At 34.6% G+C, this 22,841-nt stretch overlaps 3 protein-coding genes and 1 long non-coding RNA gene across 4 annotated transcripts; all 4 read left to right on the forward strand.

Annotated features, from left to right (window-relative positions):
- The first annotated feature begins 873 nt into the window (after positions 1–873).
- Positions 874–1,818, forward strand: LOC125589993. The gene is made up of 4 exons (XR_007326186.1): positions 874–1,120; positions 1,244–1,324; positions 1,498–1,543; positions 1,645–1,818. It is a non-coding gene; the product is annotated as an uncharacterized LOC125589993 (long non-coding RNA).
- A 1,669-nt stretch (positions 1,819–3,487) lies between these two features.
- On the forward strand, positions 3,488–8,770 carry LOC106444495 (protein DETOXIFICATION 49). Its single transcript, XM_048762777.1, has one exon. It carries the CDS (start codon positions 7,005–7,007, stop codon positions 8,640–8,642), a length of 1,638 nt encoding a protein of 545 aa, XP_048618734.1. The 5' UTR covers positions 3,488–7,004; the 3' UTR covers positions 8,643–8,770.
- Positions 8,771–11,752: 2,982 nt separating this feature from the next.
- Positions 11,753–15,590, forward strand: LOC111214288 (proline-rich receptor-like protein kinase PERK5). Its single transcript, XM_022716858.2, has 14 exons — positions 11,753–12,217; positions 12,327–12,756; positions 12,850–12,972; positions 13,084–13,615; positions 13,687–13,727; positions 13,816–13,884; positions 13,980–14,080; positions 14,180–14,258; positions 14,346–14,444; positions 14,557–14,625; positions 14,713–14,762; positions 14,869–14,950; positions 15,013–15,107; positions 15,211–15,590. The coding sequence occupies exons 1-14, from the start codon at positions 11,895–11,897 to the stop codon at positions 15,305–15,307; spliced, it is 2,190 nt and encodes a 729-aa protein (XP_022572579.1). The 5' UTR covers positions 11,753–11,894; the 3' UTR covers positions 15,308–15,590.
- A 3,074-nt stretch (positions 15,591–18,664) lies between these two features.
- On the forward strand, positions 18,665–21,742 carry LOC111214289 (protein IQ-DOMAIN 22). Its single transcript, XM_022716859.2, has 4 exons — positions 18,665–19,533; positions 20,328–20,540; positions 20,631–20,705; positions 20,913–21,742. Exons 1-4 carry the CDS (start codon positions 18,991–18,993, stop codon positions 21,510–21,512), a joined length of 1,431 nt encoding a protein of 476 aa, XP_022572580.2. The 5' UTR covers positions 18,665–18,990; the 3' UTR covers positions 21,513–21,742.
- Positions 21,743–22,841: the final 1,099 nt, after the last annotated feature.

Genomic DNA, 22,841 nt, shown 5'->3' on the forward strand with positions numbered 1-22,841 from the left:
TTTCAAATCAACCATTGAATTGATACATGTCATTTTAATGTTTTTAGTCGTTTATTTAAGGTAAACTTACATTTTTGTAATTTAAAGTCTTTTTTAAAAAATTCAAAATATAACATATAAGAAAATTCTAACATATAAGAAAAATATAACATATAAGGTGTCCTCATTTTTGTATTTTAAAGTCATTTAAAATATATATATATAACATATAAGGTTTCCTCATTTTTGTAATTTAAAGTCATTTTAAAAAATTAAAAATATAACATATAAGAAAAAATCTAATTTTTTTATTATATGGTTAATGTGATTATTTAATTTTTTTTAATAATATAACTTTAAACAAAAATAAAGAATGATGCAAAAATTGTTATCAAATCTTCATTATTCATAATAATTAATTGCCATTATTCATAATAATTAATTGCCATATATATGTAAATCATATTAGGTAATTCCGTAGCTTTTATTTAAGGAAAGAATGCACACTTTCTATATTTTAGGTTAATATAATGTTCTCTAGTGTTATATAATTATAAAATAATGTGACACCATTAGATTAAACTATACTTTATATTAGATGCTCTAGAATTCTTTGAAATAGAATTTAGAAGGCATTTAGAGTGCCACCTAGGATTTGGGGTTTTTTTTAATTAATACAAAATTAAGGTTCTAATTTTTCAAATGCTTCTCAATTAATATATAGGGGATTAGGTGAAACAGCCTTCATAAACAATGCCAAATTAGCCTAATAAGTAATGACACATAATTCACAAAATAAAAGATAAAGGATTAAATTGATAATGGTTTGAGAACTAAGAGCATCTTTAACGCTGCCTCTTAATAAGGTTTTTAATTAAAAAAAATAAAAAAATGAAGAAAGGCGAAGAGGCACCTCTTGTGGAAGGCCTGGAAGGGGCGCCTCTTGCTTGCCAGATGTCACTGAATTAGAGGGTGAAGCATTGGTTACGCGTTAAACGCGAAAAATCTCTCTCTCTCAACCTCTCTTCGGCAAAAGGCGATTTCGACGTCTCCTTCGGTTGCTCGCGTCGGCGTCATCTCCATCGATGTCTCGTATCGTCGACATCACCTTTGGTGGCTCGCGTTGGCGACCTCTCTCTCGGTAGTTCTCCTCCAGGCGATAGAGCTCTCTTTCGATTGCTCTTCTAAGCGATCGTTCTTTTCTTGATTATACATGTCTTAGATTAAGCATCTTCTTGGTCTGATAGGTTGTTTTTCTTTGTAGTTTGTTGGTTCTCCTTGAATCTGTCTCTCGGTGGGTCTTCTCCTCGAAGCTTTCCCTCAGTGCCTCACCTCAAATCTAAAGGTAAAACGGTTCTTCTATTCTTTGTTAGCTATGTATGTCATTGATTATTATATATGATGTTCTGATCGCAATTTCAATATGATGTGTGTGTAAGTTTGTTTATGTTCGGTAAGTTCTGTCTCGTGAAACAGAAAGTAATGCACTGATATTTACATGTGTGTTTGTGGTAGAAGACGAAGAAAAGCTCAGCAGAGGAGTACATTTGGTGGAACAATACATGTAAAAGTCTTCTTCTTTTGTATTGATTGAAAGGTTTATTGTTGAGTTGGGTATAGTAGTTATGTCTGAATTAATTTTTTTTCCTGTCTTGGTGCTGTCAGATTGAAGGATCAAGCTTCAGCGAGCAAAGGGTGATTGAGCAAACGTTCAACGAACGAAGGTTAGTGTTACTCTGTCTTTCTGGTTTGATTAAGGATTTGGTTTCAATTGAATCGTACTGTAATTTGAGCTCTTTAAAAACATTAAGTTTAATAAAGTTTTTTTTAAGAACCCTATATTAAGAACTTCCCATTGGAGCTAAATATATTGGTCTCTCTTAAGTGCAAGCTCTTAAGTATCATTAATTACTAAAAAAACATTAAGAGCTCAAATTTGCCTCTTAGGGTTGATGATGCTCTAAGGATAAATATATGGATCACTTATCCCGATTTTATCAATGGGCTATTCTCTGGGCTCGGATTGGGTTTCAATGGTTATTAGACTGATTAAGAAAAAATAATTATTAGATTAAACATGTGGAGCATGAACGTTATCTCTTCCATATTGAGCAAGAATTATGAAATAAGAACTTCCGAGCAACTATATAATGTAGCCTGTAAATATATGATCGTTTTGATAAGTATGAGCAACAAAAAACGATATATTATATTTTTAATAAACAATAATATAAGACATTATGTTTATGAAGAAGATAATAATATAACCGGAGCTTCCACTTGTGTAAAGGATTCGCAACTGTGAGTCCGACCACTTAAAACGCTATAAATGGTAAGAAAACGTGAATTTTGCAGATTTGGTAGTGATTAGTCTTTGGACCTAAAAATCATTTGGAATAATACCATAGTTATCAAAAAAAAATATTATTCGCGTATTATTCATTGCATATACAAAATATCTTTTTTCAAAATAAAACATAGTCAATCTAATTAAGTAAGCTAAAGCATATATATATTGTCTCAATAGATAAAATATTTGGGATATTGTAACTCATAAGAGTCTAAAGGTGGATATATATAACACAAGAGTTGCTGGCAGTCCAATTTACACATATAGTTAGATTTTACTATCCTGAAAAGTCCAATATTGTGTCATCAGATGATAAGACAACCAATGAAGTAAATTTGAGGATAATAGCTGCTACCTCTATTGATAAAGCCTTCTTCCCAAAGGATAGATGTTTCTGGTTCAACTACTGTGGTCTGTGGGGATGGGATTAAATAACCGACTTTTGTCCCTGGTCCAAAGAGATTATGAGGTTAGGCCGAGAATTTCTTGAATTCAGAAAAAAAACTTTTAGGTTTGCCTCTCTTTTCTGACATTCAGCTTAATCAAAGAGTGTATCCTAGTTTGGTGTTCATAGTACAGTATAACCTCTTTAAATTAATATTTTTAAATTAATATATACTAAAAATCTCTATAAAATAATATAATTTTATAGTCCCAAATTAAGTTTTTGATTCAATTAGTATATCGATAAATTAATATTTCTATAAATTAATTAAAAAAATTTTAGTTTTGGTGTAGTCCCAACATTATTAATTTATAGAGGTTTCACTGTTTGTTTTGGACTGTTCTTTTTCTTTAAAATTTCATTAAGTTCTATTAAAGACCTACTCCCTCCGGATTTGAATATATGATGTTTAAGGTTGTGCACACATATTAAGAGAAATTAAATACTTACTTATATCAAATACTTTTTGGTTTTACTTTTAGTTAGTTTAAAGATTTATTTGAATCCCAATAAAATTCAACCACTTATATTTTTTACATTTTATTTTAAAAGCAAAATGCATTAATGAAAAGTAGAACATCATACATTTGTATACAAGAAAGAAAAACTAAAACATCATATATTCAAATCCGGAGGGAGTATAATTTATCTTGTCTAGGATATGATATATAGACGAACATAGGACAATACCCTAATAAGTAATAATGTTCGGCATTGAAACAATGTCAACATCGGGTGCCAATGGATATATCTAACAGAAAAAAAAATTGATGAAATAGTTTTCTTATCGAACTTGGTTCTCTCAAACTCCGATAGATAACTAATTTTTGTCTGATACTACTACACGATCAATGCGAGGTGCCTTCCAATTTCCCATACAACAAACAATTTTGTCGCGTAATCAGATATCGGTTGATAGGACTCTAATGGTTTTCTTTTGAAAAGATAATCGAGTTACTTTTCAAAATTATATAGAGTGAAGAAACTCGCGCGTTTAAAGATTTTAAAAGGGATGTATGTAATTTTAAACTTAGAAGATATGCAAAGTATATCATGTGCTGTTAAACAACTTTATACTTATACGTAAATGATGTCTAAGATCCCACGACAAGTTAAAATATTTATAGGCCCTTTGTGTATTAACCCATAGCAATTGAATACTGTAATACATATATTACTTTATTTTCTCCCTGCTATCGGATAATGGTTATCTCATACATAGAAGTCACCAAATGACAGAATACAAAGGTATGTCTAGTTAAAGCTACATGCATTAATGCATAAACTATGCTGTTAGGCTATTAGGGTTCCTAATGGTCTTGCTTTCCTTCTATGCCAAATATATTAATACATTTTGTACATCTTTGACAACTTGACATATTTCTGTTTCGCAGGATATTGTTTTTTTTTTTGTTACCTTGATCATATGAAGATATGGTTTCTAGAATATCAGTGGATAAAAACCATATTAGAAAAATGCCGTACGCTGATTTTAGTTAGTATATGTCTTCGCCGAAAAATATAATCAAACGTTGACAGAATGATGCACAATTATTAGTTTGTGTTAAGAAAAAAAAAGAAACAGAATTTTTTTTTTTTTAAAACAGAATTTAGCTACCATGATAATAAATACGTTTAAATATAATGAATGGCATCCCTCAACCGCAAAGTTTCTTATTATCAAACAAAATCACTCTCAGTAATTTAATATGTGGTTTATTATTGAGCTATAGCACAAAACCTAAATTCTTCCATAATATATAAAATATATCTGTTAAAAATATAAAATTATATATCTTATCATATAAGTTCTCCTTTTTAATTCGTCGCATTATTTCTATTTACAGTTGTGAATCTAATATATTAATTCAAGTTCATATTTTTCATCTACCATTAACAAGTCATATTAGGACCACTTAAATAATTAATTAATATGACATATTTAATTATTGACATTAATAATAAACTAACAATAAATTTGAATTTAATTTTTTTTTTAATTATAACAAATCTGTTGAGAAATAATCTAACAAAATCTTACCTAAAATTTTAAATATTTTTATAAAATAACATATTATTTCAAATTTTTATAAAATATGAAACTATAGATAATAAAGAATAACTTTTTGAAATGCACCACGAAAAAATAAACAATATATGTTGTAAAACTTAAAGCAATCTAATATTCTGAAATCATAACTAAAAAAAACTTAATATCATAACATCCAAAAATATCTTATATCAATAAAACTTACTGAAATAACATAATAAATGCTATTATGTATAAAATTTACTAATATCATAGGGTTATATTATTTAAACAAAATAGTGGTTTTACTTATGAATCCCGTAAAATACTAAAATAAAATATATTAGATAATTTTTAAACAAACATGTAAATATTAATTATCTAACATATTATTTTCTATAATATAAATAAATAAACTTAAAAATGTATTATAGCAAAATGTACAAATAAAGAAAAAACATATTTTGAAGGATGTTATAATAATATCAAATACATTTATAAAATTAAAAAATACGTGCGGATAAAAATCTGATTATTTTATTATAATATAGTAAGCGATCGACATAACTCGTGATAAGATAATATAATTTTCGTTTCCCATCATCCTAAACTTAAGCTATATTAATGGTCCACATTCTATAGAGGTCAAGCATGTGACATTACAATATTGTCTATGCACAAACAATAAAATTCTTATTCCAAATCTATACCATAAACTCATAAAATCTTTCATTTAAAACGAATTATGGAGGCAAGCTTTACTTTTTCGCGAAACTATAATTTTCCTCTCAACTACATGAATAGGGTGGTCCAATAAATTATTGTGTAAAATTTTTAAATGTGTATTAAATGGGTATATTCCATATAATTCTTCTCACTTTATTGCAAGCATCAACATCTTCCAATTTTTTTTATAGAAAGCGTACCATAATTTTGAATATAATTCCGTGACAACTTGATATTAATCTTTACTTAATCTATGCATTGGTTTAGTGAAAGAAAAAATAGAGACGAAATTGGAAGTATATAGAAAATGTAAGGGTCATTTTCTTGTATTATTGGTCAAAGACTCAAACAATTGGAAACTCAGTTTTATAATATATTAATATCGTACATTTTACACCGAACCGTCAAGTGGATTCAACTCTGACGAAGATAGTCATCTTTAGCGATTTTCTCACTAACTGATTACTTTTTTTTTCCGACAACTGATTACTTTTTTTTTTGTTTATAGTTTAGATGAAATAGTGATTCTCTAACATCCAAATTTAAATTAAATAAGCTTTGACATTTGTTGTTGAACCCTTAAATTTAAGAAACGACGCGAGTCAATTTGTTACGCTATGTTTTTATAGTTAGGAATATAATTCTCTAATACGTCTCAAATCTTATCTTAGAAACTCAATTTCTGATTAGTTGTATCTAACAATCAAATAACATGTATTGCAAATCTAGAAAGTCATTTTCAATGTATAGTGCATATAACAACTATATATTAAGCCAGTCTTTTATGGACCACAGTTCAGCCTAAAAAGAATTTCCAGCTAATGTATAAGTCTTGTAGCTTATCATTTTTATTTGATATATGTGAAGTTCGTCAATAATCAATTAAGTAAAATCCTGTACAAATGAGATGTTTCAAAAACGTAGAAGATGCGCAGTGAACCAACTATTTGCTGATGTAACAAAACTTAGGAAATAGTAGAATTAACAAACAAGAAAATTATATACAATATTATTTTTCAATATAAGCTGAGATGCATGCATTCAGCAAACGTGAAGAAAAAAAATCCAGATAAAGGATAACTTATTTTTTGTAAAGCCCCAAGTCAAAATACAAATAAACGAAAACGTGAGTAAAATAACAAGTTTCCATATACATCCCTGATTCATAGTTTCTCACAATGTTGTGTGTGTGCATGTATTCCCCACAAGGCCACAAACGAAAATAATAATCATAATAATAATATTAAAATAATAATTCCAAAATAGACACCAAAAAATTAATTTTCGAAATTTATATTACTTTGTAGTATTTCATAAATGAAAATAAAAAACTGTTGCCAGTAGGAAGACGGGGTCATAACAATGACATAATGGCTGGTCAAAAAAACCGCCAAAACTGTTCTGTTTTTATTTGGAGAAGAAAAAAAACTTAACTGTTCCTTAATCACTTGTCTAAGCTTAATTAGCCACTTAATATGAAACTTATAAACACGCCTTTCACATATCGACAGCACCTTCTTCATCTCCTTTCTCTCTCTCTCTCTCTCTCTCTCTCTCTCAAACCTGCAAACATGGCTGTTCCTTTGATCCTCAAGAACCAAACAGATCACCGACAAGATCCTCACCCGAACACCACGACCCATCTCTCCTCTACGCTTCAAGAAGCCAAATCAATCGCCAAAATATCCCTCCCGATGATCTTAACCGGTTTACTCCTCTACTCTCGCTCGATGATCTCAATGCTCTTCCTCGGCCGTCTCAACGATCTCTCTGCTCTCTCCGGCGGCTCGCTCGCCCTCGGCTTCGCCAACATCACCGGCTACTCTCTCCTCTCCGGTCTCTCCATCGGCATGGAACCCATCTGCGTCCAAGCCTTTGGCGCCAAAAGATTCAAACTTTTAGGCCTCGCTTTGCAAAGAACCACGCTTTTGCTCCTCCTCTGTTCTCTCCCCGTCTCTATCCTCTGGCTCAACATCAAGAAGATTCTCTTATTCTTCGGACAAGACGAAGAGATCTCGAACCAAGCTGAGATCTTCATCCTCTTCTCTCTCCCTGATCTGCTTCTTCAATCTTTATTACATCCTATCCGTATTTACCTCCGGTCTCAATCCATCACTCTTCCTCTCACATACTCTGCTTTCTTCGCCGTGATCCTCCACATTCCGATCAACTACCTTCTTGTTTCTTCCCTTGGTCTCGGCCTCAAAGGTGTAGCCTTGGGAGCGATATGGACTAATGTGAATCTCCTAGGGTTTCTGATCATCTATATCGCGTTTTCGGGTTTATATGAGAAGACTTGGGGAGGATTCTCTATTGATTGTTTTAAAGGATGGAGATCGCTAATGAAACTAGCGATCCCTAGTTGTGTATCAGTTTGTTTAGAATGGTGGTGGTACGAAATAATGATTCTTCTTTGTGGACTGTTACTTAACCCGCAAGCAACCGTCGCGTCTATGGGAATCTTGATCCAGACCACTGCTTTGATCTACATTTTTCCTTCCTCTCTTAGTGTGAGTGTCTCTACACGCGTAGGGAACGAGCTAGGCGCGGATCAGCCTGAAAAAGCAAGGACAGCTGCGAGAACTGGACTCTGGTTAAGCCTAGGGTTAGGTTTACTCGCCATGTTTTTTGCCTTGATTGTGAGGAATTATTGGGCTAGATTGTTCACGGGTGAGGAGGAGATTCTGAAGCTGACTTCCATGGTTTTACCGATCATCGGTCTTTGCGAGCTAGGGAACTGTCCTCAGACCACAATGTGTGGAGTTTTGAGAGGAAGTGCTAGACCTAAACTAGGAGCAAACATAAACTTGTGTTGTTTCTACTTTGTGGGAATGCCTGTGGCTATATGGTTAAGTTTCTTTAGTGGGTTTGACTTCAAGGGACTGTGGTTAGGTATGTTTGCAGCTCAGGGATCGTGCCTGGTTTCGATGTTGGTTGTGTTGGGTAAGACTGATTGGGAAGCTGAGGTTCATAGGGCGAAAGAACTCATGACTAGAACAAGTGATGGAGATGGTGAAGATGATAATGGTAGTGGAAGTAATGCAATGCCGTTTTTGTTGGATTCTTTGGATATAGAAGAAAGTGGGAACTATAGGCATTTGAATCTGTTTTGATTTATTGTAGCACTAACGATATTTGTTTTCATTGTAAACTCTCTAATTGATTATTTTAGGAAGGAAATACTTCAAACATTTGATCGTTGGATTTTTTAAATATAATGTAAAATATGATTTGTGAGATATATTGCATTTTTCTAGTTTAATTTTTCTTTGTTGAATGGTTGAAAGCAATGTAAAGTTACAAAATCTTATCTGTCTCCTGTGATTAAATATCATGGGAGTGACATGATTTCATGAGAATGACTTGACAAACTTTAGTTTCAAACACAAACTCTCTCTGTCAAGTGGTTTTGAAGTATATATTATATTCATGTAAGTGTGTATGTATATATGAATCTGGTTATGCAATTAAAGGACAAGATAGAAGTTGGTTTCGTTGCCGGGAAATTCTAGTGCAAGAGTAAGATAAAGAATGCTTATAATAAAATAAATGTTAAACAACATGTGACGTGGTCCTCCATGAACGCATGTGTTTATGCTCCTAAGCGCGTGTAACTAACGGAAGGAGTTGTGGTGCAACTTTGTTGACGGCGAGAAATTTAACGTCTCCGTCAAGGTCGTCGTTTGCGACAGTGGACGCCGTGAATGACCCGCTTTTCTTTTGTATCCTTCGATTAATCTTTTTTATTCCACTAACATCGTCGGCTTGACCCGATAACCCGTCCACTTTTTTGTTTATTTCTGTAAATTCCACACGGTTGGAAGAAATATAATATTTGTGGATTACAACTTTACGACCACTTGGTTATAACTTATAACACTTACAAGAATGTATAATATTTCAATTGCAGACTTTAAATGTAACTAATGAGGATCGTTGGTAATCATATATAGCTTTTGGATCCCCTCTTTGGCTCAAGGAAATTTTTTGAGCCGGAAAGTAACCTTACCTCTTTGTAACAGTTTGGACTTTTGTCCCTCGTTAATATAAATGAATTCAGATGAACAAAATGTAACAAAGTCATGGTGTAGGTTAGTTGGTTACAAAGGAACAAGAAAGGCCCATAAAATGAAACAAAATGGGGTTGAAAGCCAAGTTGTGAGTTTGCCACTAAAATCAAACCTCTAGTTTTCCTCAAGTGTCCCAACTTGCTTTTATATAACCATAGCTTCTCATGTCCTCCATCCTCCATCACCTCGCTTCTTTTTTTTTGTTATTTATTTTGTCCACTTATATATTTTCTCTGGAAACAGTTGAGATTATCTTTTTAATAGGAGTTGTATTTAATCTTTTGGATTTTAAATTTCTTTTACTAACTCAATTAAAATTCTATCCACCTGCAATGACTGTTAAAAAACAACTAAACTAGTCATTCTTGTGTGTTTAAATAAGATTTGCACAAAACCCATCAAGCTCAACTTTTAAGTTGTCACACAAAAAGAAAAGAGAAAGTGAAAAGTTCTTTTGTATCCCCCAAAATTTTCGAGATTTTCATTCCGAGCTTTAAATATCATTTCTTAATGCTAATCTTGGTAAGTTGACCACAATATTAGTCTCAAGTATTAAGTAAGAGATATATAAAGTGAGAATATCACATGCAACTAAACCAACTAATATAAACTGCTCTTTTGATTTGAAGATTATTAAACATTTGACTCTACATCGGAAATGGTTTCCTTTTATAGCCGACCTCATGCTATTTTGACCCAATTGTGTTTGGCTTCATTAACAACACATAATTTCCGAGTAACTTCTATGGATTAAGAAAAGAAGAAGACATCTAAGTTATGGAACTCCCAAACAGATTACTCATTTTTATATCAGCTTTAAGAAGCTTCTTGGTTTCTCTTTCTCGTAAAACCAACCTCATTTAGCTAGAGTCTATGAACTTTCCCCATAGCCAAAAGTAATGCTGAGGATATGGCCTTGTCTATTTTGATTTACGTAAACATACCATTACCAACTACACGTCTCCAATGAAATATTGTATATAGCATTCTATGGCACAAAGTACAAAGCACGTACTAGCGTCGGCAACTATACATATACCAACTAAAGAAATATACTAACAATACGTCTTCACATTTCTCTAAAGTTCAAAATTGCAACTGAGAAAGAATACGATTTGTGGTTATTAAGGTTATATTTTAGAATGAATGGAGGTTAAATTCATCCAAATCATGCATACAATGTTTGGATCTAACTGCTGACCATTATAGAAACATTAGGAATAAGTAGATGAAAAAATGTAGAATAATAAAATTATAAGAATGAAAAAGAAGATTATTTTTATAAATTTTAGTGAAGAACAAATTTGTTTTATATTTCTTTATAATAAAATGAATGAAAAGAAATCAAAAAAAAGATTTTTAATAAATGGTAAAAAATAAAAAATAGTAAAAAATACATTATTTCCTTTCATTCTTTGATTCCTAGTTAGACCATTTGTGTTGATCGATTTGCAAAACATTATTTTCTTCTACTACTAATTAATTAGGAATTCTAAGAAAAAAACTAATTAGATTCATGGATTTGATATTTTTAAGAAAAAAAATGAGAATTTAACTAAAAGTTTTTAGATGCTAAAACAAACTAATGTGTATTCAAACTTTTGAGTCCATTCAACCAATATTTTCATCAATTTAGTCAAATTAATACCATAAACAATATGTAAAATCAATTGGAATATTTATTATATACTATACTAAAAATCATGATTTCCATAAATTTATTGCTATATATAATCTTCTAACAATAATATATCACAGATTTACATCTATCACCACTAAAAATATTTCAAAAAACCACGATTTATATTACAAATTATGGCATTTCTATACAAGAAATAATCAACCAAAGGGGTAACAGATTATTAAAATTAAAACGTCAGCAATAAATAATAGAATATGCGAATGCCGTTAGAGGCCTTTCAACACATTCAGGTCCCTTTGACATATCCACGGCAATGGCGGCAACAAGCAGGGCAAAATCGTAATTAAACTCAATCCTGACAAAATCTTTAGTTCCGGAATCCTTCAACTTGCATCGGCGTTTCTACACGTGGCAGCACCTAATTAGCCCACTCACCACGTGTCGCAACCGTAACGCGTCACAGTGTTTATTCCAAAGCTGGTTTTGTTAAGTATATGGCGTCACGAGTAATTTCTAAAGATGGAAAAAAATTAATAAACAAAAGAAGAATGAATGCCTCAGTTTCGATCTTCTGATTTTATTTTAATTTAAATAATTGCAGAAACTTAATTCATCCAGATGCATCTGCTCAACAGATTCTCCGGCAAGCTACGATGGCCGGCGAGAACAACGCGGATTCGAGCCTCTACCAGGTGCTGGTGGAGTGGTGCCAGAGGATGGAGACGAGTCAAGCGAGGCTGAGGGAGGATGTTGACGATCTGTTGAACCAGGAGGAGAGGCGAATCGGCATCGAGGCGGCGCCGGAGGCTGATGATGACGTGGAGGAGGCGGAGGAGGCTTGGGATAGTCCGTCGGCGACGTGGGAGAGAGCGGTCTCGGGGTTTTACTTCGCCGATAGCGCGTACCGGACTCTGATGGATTCGATGGGTCACGCGATTCACGTGACGTCCGCTGGCTCCGGAGAGATTACATTCTGGTAAAATCTGATAACCGATTAGCATAATTTGATTCGTATAGGTTGCTGGTAGAATCAGCAGCGATGCGTTGAAATGAATTAGAGTGTGATCGGTGGTTTCTTGAATCAGGAGTCGTTCAGCTGAGAATCTATACCACTGGTATGCGGAGGAAGTTGTTGGATACAGAACGATTGATGTGCTTGTAACGGAGGAGTATCGTAACTGCCTTACGAGTATCCGGAGCAGGGTGTGCCGTGGGGAGACTTGGACTGGTCAGTTTCCGTTTCAGAAGAAAACAGGAGAGCTATTCATGGCGCTGGTGACTAAAAGTCCGATTTACGAAGACGGGGAGCTTGTTGGTGTTGTTACTGTCTCAAGCGACGCGACGCTTTTCAATAGGATGCATCCGTTGAGTAGCGAGCATCATCAGCAAGCGTTTGGTACTAGACCTGAGTCTAACTTGAGGAAGCACCAGTGGCACCTCCCGAGGCCTCAGATAGCTGAAGTGCCACAGAATCTTCCAGCTGTCCCGCAGATTACATCAGCTGTTTCAAACCTGGTAATCTCAGATTCTGATTGTAGATTTGGTGTTTGATTCTTGTGCAAGATGAGTGATTGTTTGTTTTGGTTGTGGTTTGCATGAACTTATAAGGCGTCAAAGCTTCTACCACAGAGAAATGGAGATGATTCGTTTAATGCAAATCAGAGTTCTAGGAGCAGAGATGAAAATGTTCCGGTTGTTCCCTCCACAACTTTTGAAAAGTATGGTTCAATGGTAAGTGTTTGTTGTCTACTTAAACAAGACTTCGGTCTTCTCATTGAGATTTTCTAGAGCAATTGATGTGTCTCGTGCCATCAGCTGAATCTGCGTATATACTATTTGTAGGCGGATAAGTTTTTGGGGAAGCTGCAAAGGAAGATTACTGGCAAAGAAGATAACGAGTCTATCTTAGGAAGTGGAATAAACAAGATGGCCGGTGGCAGTGGATCTGTTTCTAAGGCTTCTAATGCAGTTAGCTGCACGACTTTCAGAGACAATGGCAATGGAAAGCTGAAAAAGGCTGAAACTAGATTCTCGGATGTTTATGGGAGTGGAGCTCGAGGTTTGAGCGAAGAGAGACATATAGTACCGCCTACTAGAGACCGATTCCAGTTAATTGGGAATCTGAGTCAAAAGAAACCACCCAAAGGACCAGAGTGTGGTTTGGTTTCTGGCAGGGGAACTAGAATGTCGGACTTAAACGGTGAGATAGAAGATGCTTGGACGGCTCGGCCTAGTGCTGATCCCTTTCCAGGCCTTGAAGTCAGCCTCGGTAGGCAACAAAGTCCATCGAGCCAAATTAATAATGGATTTGTTACCGATTCCTCGTGTGAGATACGGTGGGAAGATCTTCAACTTGGGGAAGAAGTTGGTCGAGGTGCATTTCGTTTACCAGAGTCTCATACTCGTTTAGTTCTGTGTATTCTGATGAATTATGGTTGTGCACAGGTTCATTTGCTGCTGTTCATCGAGGAGTTTGGAATGGATCGGTAAGTCTTCTGTAATTTAAAGATAATTCAAACATGGTTCTTGTATCAGTGGACGGAATAACTAACTAGTGTAGTTTATTTGGGCCAGGATGTTGCTATTAAGGTTTACTTTGAGGGTGATCACAACGCGATGACTTGGACGGAGTGCAAAAAGGAGGTATGCATATTTGGTTCTCTCTACTATGTAAATATCTTGCAAAATCATCCCTGCCAGACAAAAGTAATTAAATCAGTTGGAATCAATATCTTCAGATCAACATTATGAAGAAATTAAGACATCCGAATGTTCTGTTATTTATGGGAGCAGTATGTTCGGAAGAAAAATCAGCCATAGTCATGGAGTATCTGCCAAGGTGAGACTATTAAAATCTTGATCTGGAAGTAGTGTTGCTCCTTATTGAATGTGTTATAAGATGTGTGTTAATTTGTTTCTTTCCGGTTGTGATGATTAGAGGGAGTCTCTTCAAAATACTTCATAGCTCGAATCAGCCATTGGACAAGAAACGTCGTTTAAGGATGGCGCTTGATGTTGTAAGACTCTCATTTTCCTGAGACCCCCCTCGAAGTTTAAAAAAAATGAAAGGCTAAGTGAATACGGGTTCTCCATTGTCGTTGCAGGCTAGGGGAATGAATTACTTGCACCGCAGGAATCCACCAATAGTACATAGAGACTTAAAATCTTCCAATCTTCTAGTCGACAGAAACTGGAATGTCAAGGTACAGCAAATAAAAACTTCACTTTCCTCCACAAGTCGCACTCATGAAAGACCTCTAAAGATTAGTTTGGCCTCTTAATATAAAAAGCAACAATTTTTTTTCTTATTCCTAGGTTGGAGACTTTGGGCTGTCAAAGTGGAAGAATGCAACATTCTTAAGCACTAGATCCGGGAAAGGAACAGTAAGCCATCTCTGAATTCTTTTAAATCAAACAAAACATTCTTGGGTTTCTGTAACTAACCATTATTCATATTGTTTCTATGTGCAGCCGCAGTGGATGGCCCCTGAAGTTCTCAGAAGTGAACCTTCGAATGAGAAGTACGTTGATATAAATATTAACCCTGGCTTATTGTCTTTCTTTTGATAAATTGTTCAGTAACTTAGAATTTTGGGATTTAAAAACTTAATACTTTTGTTGTAACAGGTGTGATGTGTTTAGCTTTGGGGTCATCTTATGGGAGCTGATGACTACTTTAATACCATGGGACCGTCTAAACTCTATCCAGGTACCTTGTGTTCCTGTGAGACTATAGCACAATCATAAAGATTCTAATCAAGTTTAAAATAGGTTGTTGGAGTTGTGGGATTCATGGACCGACGGTTGGACTTGCCTGAAGGATTAAATCCTCGGATCGCTTCCATAATACAGGATTGTTGGCAAACGTAAGACACGATATTCATCTATAATTTGTTTCATCTGATATCCCTCAAAAGTTTGGAAGAGGGTGGTTTTTGTAATCTTTTAGTTATTAAATTATTGGAACAGTGATCCAGCAAAGCGACCGTCGTTTGAGGAAATAATTAGTAGGATGATGGGCCTGTTCCGCAAAGCGGGGTCGAGTGCACAAGAAGAAGAGGATTGAGAAGGTCAAAATGGTTCGTGGTTAGAGGATCGTTCACGCGAAGCAAAGGACGTGAGCTAAAGAAAAGTATACTATATACAATATGTCTCGTTGTATTATGTTCATCGCTAATTATATATCTTCACCAAATCATGCAAAGTGTAGAATAGCTGAATTAAAAGAGGGTCCATCAAAGAAAAAAAGGGTTGTTCACTAAGGCATTCAGTTTGGTTTGTCTTTTGCAGTTTTGGAAAATGTATAATGAAACAAAATCTTTGATTAAGTTTGGCAAAATTTTGGCTCAGTTTGCGATCAAATTTTGTTTCGGTTATGTTTATACAGTACAAAAGAATGTTACACATCGGTTACAAGAAAAATTGTATTATTTCGGTTCGATTTATGAATGTGTTAAGTCTTAAAATTGGTTTGCTTAAGAAATTTTGCTTTTGGACCCAGATGCAAATTAAATACTGTAAGGGGTGAAATAGAGAAATACGAAAAACAAGTGATTGGTGGCTTTTTATGATTTGGAATGTAGTTGGTTTCTGGGGAGAGAAAAGAACAGAAAAGGGAAGGTGAGGTAGTGAGCAGTGACAACGCGTAGCTTTGCCACTTTTGCTTTTATATTCTCTCTTACAGGCTTACAGCTTCCCATCACAGCCTCGTCTGTAGCTTCTCAGTACCTAATAATATAAGAAGAGCCAGAACCCTAAAACACTACTTTGTTTTAATCTGCATTTGTGATTCCTCGGTTCAGCATCTTGAAATAGATGCGTTTCATACACTCATAATCATATATGAAAACAAGGGAGTACATAGACGGGTGTAGCATTGTATAAGTGCATACATGTGCGACATGCGTGTAGAAAAAAGTATTGAAAGGAAGAAAAATTTGTTTTGGGGATGAAGAGATTTGTCTGCCTGTCTGGGTAAGTCCGAACAAATCACATCGAGCTGCATAGTGCTAATCTTTCGCTGACAACACGTTACACATGCTTGTGACCTATGTACAACAAACTGCTAGACTTCTAGCTCTTGCCTTGTATGTATTTCGTAGCATTTCAATTTGAAATTGTAATTACTTTATCTTTTTTATGATGTGTGACTGATTGATAAACGAGTCGATTTCCCAAGCGGTGTCTTTAGGGGAGTACTATATCACGGGAATACGGTGATTGCATATGTAATTTAAAACAAAAAGTGATGGTAGAAGTCACTATTAACGAAGGAAGGTACACAGTAATTTAAATACTTGCTTTCAAGCAGTACCGTGGGAAGGTTAATAGGGGCTCAAGGCAAGATTTTAAAACTAATGTTTTACTGATAAAAATTGTTATGCTTTTTGTTTTTAAACCTAAAGCAAACCAGATATATATACAACCCTATAAATTAGAACTCATTTTTCGTATTAGAAATGCCTAATTCAGAAAAAAGAACAGTTAAGCAAAAAAAATAATAATCAAATTTGAGACAAACATTAAAAACTGCTCTTAAAACCACTATATTAAACCAAACTTATGCAAAAATGGGACTCTCAAAATGTTAATATACCAGTGGGGCCTGTGGCGAAAGCCTTTTGGACAACATGGTAGTCACGGCCCTGCTTTCAAGCATCTATCACTCAAAATTATTTGTCAGATCTTTAGACCATTAAAAAAAAATGTTGAATCATCTTTAGACCATAAAAGTATAAAACAAAAACAAAATTCTGGAGTTTTCCTTTCCAACTTAATTATATTTCTTGTAAATGAGTTTCGTTTTTTTCCTTTGCAATCTCGCTGAACAAAGGGAAACCGACTAAAACAAGTTAATTTGTATGCTTCGTATTAGTAATAAGATTTTTTATTAGGTGCACCTAATCTTGTTAATAAATTATAATTATCGCTGATTAGTTCCTATCTAGATTTCCTGCGACAACTACATGATTAATCAAATCAGGTTGCATTATTTACTTAAGTATCATATAATATTCATTATTAGATAAAAACATTGTCATTTATTAGTCCGTTAAAAACTTACGATAATACCACAATCTCTCTTCCAAACAAATGTGTTTTTTTTGGGAAACAAACAATAGGTCCGCTGCAAAATTTTGACCATCACATGCAAAAGACACGTAAGACCGAGTTCATGCACGAAGAAGCGTTGAATAAAGTCAACAAACAACCATCGTCCACTCGCAGTTTAGTCTACTATAACTAAACATTCATGTAGGCTCCACCTTCTATACTTGTCCGAGACGTGGCAAATTTACAACGGCCTTTGGAGTTTTGGTCTGATGCCTCTTCCGTCTCTTGCGATGTCTTCTTCTTCGCATGAGAGACATACGGTAGATTCCAGTGGATTAATTTGTCGGTCCAGTTTTTTTTTGCCCTTAACGACTACGAGTTAGATAGATTCTCCAAAGTGGTACACGTGAACCGTTGGTCTCATTCTGATTACTACTTAAAGCCATATCTTCGTTAACAGTGTTTGTATGTTGATTATGGTTATAGATTTGGAATATATATTGAAGATTAACAGCTCACCTTGTATCCCAAGTTCGTAAATAAGTTCACTTTGGCTACTTAGTTTTGTATTTAGTTTTGGCTGTCATGATCTTTGTTCTTGGAAATCAATGTTTAAATGATTAATATTAAATCGATCATGTCAATATATTATATTGAGAGAACTACGCAGTTTTCATTCGCACAACACTACTACTATTACACATGTAGCGGTTCCTACCAGTCACAAAACATGATATTTGTCATATACCATACTAGGCTAGTCTATATACAGTCCGAAAATATAACATCATTTTAAATGCGTAAAGGACAAAAGAGAAAAGAAAACAAACAAACAAAAATATAAGAATCGTATTCCGACTTCGAAGCCATAGAGGCAAAACGACGATGCAGCGAACGGCGCGATCCCGTTAGGAGACGAAACAAACGGAGTAGGGACCACAAAAACGTGATCATAAAATGAAAAAAGAGAAAAATCAACAACCAGACGGGTCCCATTAAAAGTGGCTTCATCCGATTATGGGTTCGTAGCGGATCATAGTATGGTCCATACTTCTGGAAACGCTTTTTGTCATCTCTATGTTCTTTGAAGTCAGTCATCATATATTATTTCCCAGATTCACAAAATGTAATCTAACATAATTGAATAAAATCTTACATTATAGATTTGGTTACAGAGGGATGTGACTATTAATGAACAAAGAGAGAAACAAGAACAAAAATTAAGTGGAAATATTAGTAGAAGCCAAGAAAGTAAAAACTCATGTTTTTTTAGATGAAACATTCACTCACAACTTTTTTTGATCTATTCATTGGTTATTCTTTTGATTGGTGATAAGCTAGTGGATTCTAGAGTAATTGTATCATCTTCTTTTTCCAGAAAATTTATTCTAAAATGTGTTTCCTTTAATGGATTTATTATGGATTGGATGAAATAAGCAAAAATTGTAGTTTAAAAAAAAAAAAAAAAATTGCCAACGCATTCTTGTAAATATAGACAAAAATAAAATAATATGGAGATAAACAATAATTTTCCGAGAAGAGACGCGCGAGTGGGGAGCGTGGTACTAATTATAACACTGTGTTCTACTGCTTCGACTACTTGAACTCTTTCAAGTTCTCTCTCTCTCTCAAAACGAGCCAAGACGCAGGCGCAAGATAAACGTCATCGTTTCATTCTTTAAGAGAGATTCTGTAATGGGAAAAGCTTCACGATGGTTCCGGAATCTACTTGGGCTTAAGAACCCCGACCCGGGTTATCCGGATCCATCCTTCGAGACGCCTTCTCGCTCTTACCCAAAACGCCGATGGAGCTTCGTCAAATCCAAACGCGAAAACGGGACCGCACCGCAGAGTCACTACCCTCATACTCCTCCGTCGCTTCCGAACTCAACCCCTCCACCGGCGTCGTCGTACCACCAATCGTCTCCGTCATCTAACGGTCGGCGGTGGAAACAGAAGCTGGTATGGGATGAGGAGAGGGACGAGGATTCCGACAAGCATGCGATTGCTATGGCCGCCGCCACTGCTTTGGTTGCTGAAGCAGCCGTCACCGCGGCTAATGCGGCCGTTAGACTCACGAGCACAAGCGGGAGGTTGACGCGTAGTCCCGTCGCAGCGCATTTTAGCGATGGCTACAGTCACGTTGTAGCTCATGATAGCAGCTTCGATGGACACCGACGCGACAATCGCGAAGATCTTGCGGTGATTAAAATACAATCTATATTTCGCGGTTATTTGGTAATTACTAATTACCCTTCTTTTATTACTACTATTTGTGGTAATATCTTTTTTGTCTTATTTTCTGAATTCAGTTTAGAAATAAATCATTATTTTTTGCCTTAGGAAGAGTTTAGAATTCTTAAAAAAGTCACGGGGATTATCGTCTATGTTAACCTTCTATATTCCCATTTTTTAATAATAGCAATTGAATATTCTCTGTATAAAGTAATCTGTTTTGTGGAAACCCAATAGTTTAACTTTGCTTTTTTCTTATTTTTATATTCATCGGTCGGACATTGATTTCAGTTCAACCGGTTTTGTAAATTGATTTCGGTTCGATCAAATGTAAAGTTTACTAGCCTTATGTTAGAAATTTATTCATTCTTTCAATCGACCGACCATCAACAAATGCTTTTATTTAAATGGGAGGAAATGTAGAGTGAACTAGCCTTTGGTTTGTGAATGGTTTTCGCAGGACCACTTCATACATATTGACGTAAAAGTCGCATTGTTTTATTAATAGTCGATTCAAGTTTTATACGATTGTAGAGGGGTTGACAATATACATTTAATGATGTAAATGTCTTTATCATATTTAACTTTCGTGAATTCCTCCTGAATATTTCAAAAGTTCAATTTCCTTAAATGTCTTTGTTTCATTTCTTTTGGCCCTAACTTCTATCAAAAGTTATGCTTATTTAAAATTCAATATGCTTTTGTGGTCCTATCCCCATAATGAGAGTTTGAGCTCAAGACTTTTGTAAGAATTGATAATTAGATTTTCTTGTGTTGATTGATTAATGTTATTGAAGGCAAGGAGAGCGTTAAGGGCACTCAAGGGATTAGTTAAGCTTCAAGCTATACTTAGAGGCCATATCGAACGAAAGCGAATGTCAATCCACCTGCGCAGGATGCACGCTTTGGTTCGAGCTCAGGCTCGTGTTCGTGCCACTCGTGTTATCGTCACACCTGAATCATCCTCTTCTCAATCCAACAACACTAAATCTTCTCACTTCCAAAACACCGTAAGCCTGTTTTAGATTGTTCTTATTTAATCTGAAATTAGTCTTTTATTTAAAAGATTCTTCTTTAACAACTCTGTTCTCATCCATCAGGATCCACCAACGCTGGAAAAACAAGAGCATTCGATCTCTTCAAGCTCCAAGCTCGATCACTCTTATATTTTCAAGGTATTAATTACATAATTATAAGCGTACATTGAAATCTCATGAGAACGAAAGTTAATAGTATTTATCAAAAAAAAAATTATAAGCGTATGTTCAAAACATAATAGGTTTGTATGTTTCTCGTTATTGCATCCAAGTTAGTTAGGCTTTACATTTGTTATCATTGTTTACTTACTACTTGAACTAAGAGATTGGATCACAATTTTCCAGAGGAACGGTTCTTTGGCAAACAACAACAACATACCGTTCTCAGCCATGAACGAAGAAGAAAAGGTCCTTGAAATCGACAGGAGACACAACAATTCTTACACCAGACGCAACAGACCAGACATGTTCTACTCATCCCACCTCGTCCTAGACAACTCAGGCCGGTCTGGACCAGTTTACGCCTTCCCTTTTAGCCCGTCCTCCTCACATGAAGAGACGGTAAACCAGTTTTGCACTGCTGAGAACAGTCCACAGTTACACTCAGCCACTTCTATAAGCAAGGGTAGTGCTTTCACGGCTAGTTCTATTGCCCCGAGTGATTGCACCAAAAGCTGCTGCTACGCGGACCATCCAAGATTCATGGCTTGTACAGAGTCATCTAGGGCTAAGGCCCGCTCCGCCAGTGCCCCAAAATTGCGACCTCAGTTGTCTTGCGAGCAGTCTTCGTCGAAACGGTTTGGATTTGTCGATGTACCATACTGTGGTGATACGAGGTCTGGTCCGCAGAAAGTTTCTGCTCTACACACTAGTTTTATGAACAAGGCTTATCCTGGTTCAGGTCGGTTGGACCAGCTTGGGATGCCAACTGGGTATAGGTACTGAGAAATTCTGTTGGAGCAGGTTGTTCTATTTAGTTGGGGTTGTGATAAATTGATAATAATCAAAATGTTGAAAAGTAGAACTGGTTAGATCAGTTGACTAAGCTTTGCTGTTAATTTTCCTGGTTATAGTTTGGATTAAGTGGATTAAATCTAAAATGCAAATAGAACTTTTTTTTTTCGAAACTAAATCCAAACAGAACTTGCTTAATCATAATGTTGAGTTGGCATCTTTAAGCATTATTACAAAAGAAAGTATCCGTGTATTGAATACACGACTCTCTTAATTATGATGCTGACAGCTATTGCAATTTTCTAAATAACGGTGATCATTGGTTTTTTAGCGATTAATCAAAATTTACTTCTACAACTAAAACTTATGACATTGACATAGCTAACTGAAAAAATATTAAATAACTATAATTCATAAGAATTGTTTTTATTATTGCACATAAAATCATTATTAAAAGTTCTAAAAAATCAATATATATTTTTTCATCAGTTTCAAAGTTCTATCAATAGATAGACGATCCATCAAGAAATATATTTCTTGTTTAGATAATAAAAGTTTAAAATCAATAATAAAAACATTCTTAAAAAATTTATATTCATTTGCTTCAGTTTTAAAACTACGCTGACATAAAAAAAAAATATTAAAGCATATAATATTGGTATCTATTATAAGAACTAACTTATAATCAGAATATTTGTGGCATTTAAAATTTGAAAGGCATTGACAAAATGACTTAGTGAATGTTTTATTGTATAGCAGATTTTAAAGAACAATAAGAAAATCTGATGCCTAATTTCAATCAGCAAAAACCGGTGATGGTCATTGTTATGAAGAGTCACGAGGAGCAACTCAGTGACCAAAAGATGAATACGAAGTTGAAAAAAAAAAGAAAATTGGAAAATAGAATGAAGAAACCATGAATTTTTTTTGAGAAACTAATGTCTCAAAATGTACAATATAAGCCTAGTCTAGGTTGAAAAATTCTTTGCCTTTAGCTATCAAAATGGGTTTAGTTGTTTAGATTATGGATTTTACCTTTCCGCGTTTTACTAAGAATAACTAACATGTTTATTTATGCACATAGATAAGTTTCAAACTTGGTAGCTTTTTCCTTCGGTTAGACATTAAACTTTAAAATTTGTTAGTCAAAATTAAAACGCTTTTTCCAACTCATAAATCATATTTATCAGTACATAGATACATTTCCTTTTTACTTTCCATATACAATATTCTGATCCAAATACAATGATAAAATTTATTCCTTTCTAGTGTCTACCATATATCACAGTAAATTTGAGAACCTAAATTTATTAGTCCAAC

Source organism: Brassica napus, chromosome A3 (genome assembly GCF_020379485.1).
Source record: "Brassica napus cultivar Da-Ae chromosome A3, Da-Ae, whole genome shotgun sequence".
NCBI lineage: Eukaryota > Viridiplantae > Streptophyta > Magnoliopsida > Brassicales > Brassicaceae > Brassica > Brassica napus.

Coding starts and splice junctions, on each gene's coding strand:
- LOC106444495 (XM_048762777.1), top strand. CDS start 7,005: ATGAAACTTATAAACACGCCTTTCACATATCGACAGCACCTTCTTCAT.
- LOC111214288 (XM_022716858.2), top strand. CDS start 11,895: ATGGCCGGCGAGAACAACGCGGATTCGAGCCTCTACCAGGTGCTGGTG. Junction 12,218..12,326: donor TCCGGAGAGATTACATTCTG/GTAAAATCTGAT, acceptor TTCTTGAATCAG/GAGTCGTTCAGCTGAGAATC. Junction 14,081..14,179: donor GTCATGGAGTATCTGCCAAG/GTGAGACTATTA, acceptor TGTGATGATTAG/AGGGAGTCTCTTCAAAATAC.
- LOC111214289 (XM_022716859.2), top strand. CDS start 18,991: ATGGGAAAAGCTTCACGATGGTTCCGGAATCTACTTGGGCTTAAGAAC. Junction 19,534..20,327: donor CTATATTTCGCGGTTATTTG/GTAATTACTAAT, acceptor ATGTTATTGAAG/GCAAGGAGAGCGTTAAGGGC. Junction 20,706..20,912: donor ATCACTCTTATATTTTCAAG/GTATTAATTACA, acceptor ACAATTTTCCAG/AGGAACGGTTCTTTGGCAAA.